At 42.2% G+C, this 3,603-nt stretch overlaps 1 protein-coding gene across 5 annotated transcripts in view; it reads right to left on the bottom strand.

Annotated features, from left to right (window-relative positions):
- Rufy3 (RUN and FYVE domain containing 3) overlaps positions 1 to 1,575 on the bottom strand; it is a 65,221-nt gene extending 63,646 nt beyond the window's left edge. Inside the window, exon 1 of one of the 5 annotated variants that reach the window (XM_005392778.2) lies at positions 723 to 1,571. In XM_005392778.2, the coding sequence (XP_005392835.1) occupies positions 723 to 900 (178 nt within the window). In that variant the 5' untranslated portion in view covers positions 901 to 1,571. Of the gene's footprint in view, positions 1 to 722 lie in introns of all 5 variants that reach the window. The other 4 variants (XM_005392776.2, XM_005392777.2, XM_013518505.1 and 1 more) reach the window with 4 other exon arrangements.
- Between the last annotated feature and the right edge of the window lie 2,028 nt (positions 1,576 to 3,603).

Consider the following 3,603-nt stretch of genomic DNA (forward strand, 5'->3'; position numbering starts at 1 on the left):
TGATGCCTTTTTCTCTACACCAAGGATGAAAATTAGGGGCTGGGGATTTAGCTCAGCGGCAGAGCGCCTGCCTGGCAAGCGCAAGGTCGTGAGTTCGGTTCCCGGTACCGGAGAGAAAAAAAAAAAAAAAAAAAAAAAAAAAAAAAAAAAAAACCAAACAAAAAGCCCCACAGAGCCCATGTATAGGGATTACCATATATAAATCATGTTTAACCTTTTTAAGTATTAAAAATGAAATACTCATTAGATAATGCCTTCTCATTTAATTTAACCTGTATTAAAAGATAATATTCTATCAAGTATTTTCTTGGTAAAAGAAAAAAATCCTTGACAGCTTATTTAACAATATATCCTGATAAGATACCCCTCTAGTATTTCTACTATACTTATCATATACATTCCTCTACTTAGTCATATTGTCTCATTGTTAAGAAACACTACAATATCTCTGATGTTTTCACATACCGCATTAATAGCTAGCTGTTCATGATCCATAGGATCAAGTGTGATGTGACCTCAGACCTTCCCTTTGGAGGCTTAGAGACAAAGACCTCGAAACGGGCACAAGCTCCTTCTGAAAGGAGACCCCCAGTGAGCCAGGTGGGTGGCTGGTGTGTGGGGAGGTAGGCCACAGGTTTCGGGACTGCTAACAATTCACCCTGTACACTCCTCCTGCCTCTCCCCCACCCTCCCACCCCCAGGAAGGAGGGTGCTGGTGATACCTTCGTGGGTCGGCTCTGGGTCTGGCGTGAGTGAGATGTCATCCAGCTCGCGCAGGCAGAGCCATTCCCCATCCATGGACACTCGGAATTTGCAAAGGTAGATGGTCTCCATGGCAGCCTGTGTGATCTTGTCAGTGGTGGGGGTTGGCATGTCGGTCGGAGGCGTCAGAGCAGACATGATGACTCAGCTGGGACCACAACACACACACACACACACACACACAATAAATAAGACCACACACACACACACAAAAAAAAGTCCCCAGTCCAAAGCTCTGAAACAAAGCTTTCAAGAAAAAGGGTGGGGAGGTTTAAAAACACCCCAAGGAAAAACACCGTATAAAGGCAAGTGCTCCAGAGAGACAATTAATTCTACACTGTCCTTCCTTACTGACAATTCCTACCACGCAAAAAACAGGATGATGAGGTCTTCTCCCAGCGTCCTCTCCTTATTGTCCTTTCCTTTTCTCTCAGCAGAGCTTCCAATCCTGCACAGCCAATGCTGCCTTAGCTAGCTTTAAAAATTTGGCCTCGGCATGAGTAAGTAAAAAAAATCCTTTCTTTGTGCAGAAAAAAAAAAAAAAAACCACCAAAGGAAAAAAATTTAATGAAAAATAAACCTGTATTTTCAACTCAGCCTTAAAAAGATCCGAACTGCAGAAATCACTCCCGAATCTGCTCAGATGAGCCAGGATGCTGAGTTCCCACAGGATTGGTCGTGCGCAGTGAGCTGGGTGTTGACCAAAATGGCTGACTAATGAGCTGAACCGAGAGCCCAGGCCCATGTGACCAGGCTGCACGCAGGGCAGCCTCCCAGGATGCTTTCTAGATGCTGCGATGCGGGAACAATTAGGCTGCTCCCTCTCATCCTGCACAACCCACTTCCAGACCATGCTAGTCAAACTGTGAGCAGACATAATGCGATGCACTGACCTCATCCATTCCCCCGGTGGGGTTCAGGACTGTTCACTCCCCACGGGTAATATTCAGCAGCGAGGATGGTGAGAGAGGCCATCAGATCAACTCACCAAGCACACACTCGCCTCTTTTGTCCTCCTGCACACAACTATTCAAATTCTTTAGCACACTAAACGTGGTATTTTAAGAAAAGCTACAGTGGGTTACAATTTAAGTATTTTATTCTCAAGTGTTTATAATTTCCTTTTTCAAGGTAGAAAGAGCTTTTTTTTTAAGACTGGGCAGAGTAAGAAAAAAAACGTTTAAGTTAAAAAAATAAAACCATTTCTTGATTGTGATCTCATCCCTTTTTTATACTGTTATAGTTACCAAGTTTTTGCAGTCAGAGGGAAATGTTTCTAAGAAAATACAGCATCCCCACATAGTGGCACACACCTGTAATCCCAGCACTCAGGAGGCTGAAGCAGGAGGATCACCATGAGTTTGAGGTCAATCTGAGTTACATAATGAGTTCATGGACAGACTGAACTAAGTAGTGAGATCATGTCTCAAAAAAAGGATAACACCACGTTATATTCGAAAAATCTTCCCATCCTAGAATGTCGAAGAAACATTACATACTTTTAAATCTACACATAGAGGCGCACACATGCATGAATGCATGCATACATACACATCTATATTATCCAATGAGGTACTTATATAGCACCCTGCTAGCAGAAAAGTTGGTACTTGCTGAGGTACATATATGACAAGAGGAATGCAAAGGATATTTTTTGAAAAACGTTTTATACAATTTTAAGAAAAAAAAAATTCCTGTTTAAGGGTTCCAGTTTTACAAAGAAACATATAACTTCAAAAAATATAACCTAAGACTATTTATTCTATTCTAGGGATTCTTATCAGAGGGGTCTCTTGATTTACCTCAAATTGGAAACTACCTAGGCATGGTGGTGCATGCCCGCAATCCCACCACTTGGGAGACTGAGGCAGAATTACCTTGAGTTTGAAGTTACCCTGGGCTAGTGAGTTCAAGACCAGCTTGGGCTACATACTAAGACCCTATCTCCAAAAAACCCAAAAAAACCATATACATATATCTGAAAACTGCAAGGAAAAATTTTTCCTTGAATATTTCTAAAATTTCCTAAATGCTTCATCCTAATTTTATTTTTCACTGTTACAATGGTGAACTAGCACAATGTAAGACTGCACAGACTAAGAATACTTCAACCTAAATTGAAAATATTTTAAGCAAAAAAATGCATTTCAGTGTTGGCATGGTGGCGCATAACTGTAATCCCAGCACTTGGGAGGCTGAGGCAGGGGGGTCGCTGTAAGTTTGAGGCCAGCCTTGGCTAAAAAGTGAGTTTAAGGCCAGTCTAGACTACAAAGCGAGACCCTGTCTAAAAAATAAAAATGTATTTCATATACCTAACCTACAGACGTCACAGATGAGCAACATAGTGCAGATGGTTCCTCATTTATGATGGTTCAATGCACAGTTCTACAATGGTGCAAAAGTGATGCACATTTGGGTGAAACTATATTGAAAATGTTGAATTCTGATCTTTTCCTGAGCTAACCGTATGCTGTCCAGTAACTCTGGAGGTGCTGCGCACAAGGACAATACAGTATAGCTGCTACTCTACAGTGTAGTGTTGCTAAGCTATGCTTGGTGGGTTAAATGCATTAAATGACTTCTGTGTGTGTGTTTCTGTGGTACTAGTGATTCAGCCCAGGACCTTCTTGCTGAGCTACATTCCCAGCCTTTTTTTTTTTTTCAAAGCAGCTCATTAAGTTGCCAAAGCACCCAGGTTAAGCTCAAACTTGTGATCCTCCTGCCTCAGTCTCCCAAAGGGCTGGGATTATAAATGTGCCCTTCCACACCTGGTAGTTAAATGCGTTGGGGGGGCAGTGGTCCTGGGGACTGACCCACTGAACTATACCTCAAACTGTGGTA

This window comes from Chinchilla lanigera, unplaced genomic scaffold, assembly GCF_000276665.1.
Source record: "Chinchilla lanigera isolate Chin_1 unplaced genomic scaffold, ChiLan1.0 scaffold00046, whole genome shotgun sequence".
NCBI lineage: Eukaryota > Metazoa > Chordata > Mammalia > Rodentia > Chinchillidae > Chinchilla > Chinchilla lanigera.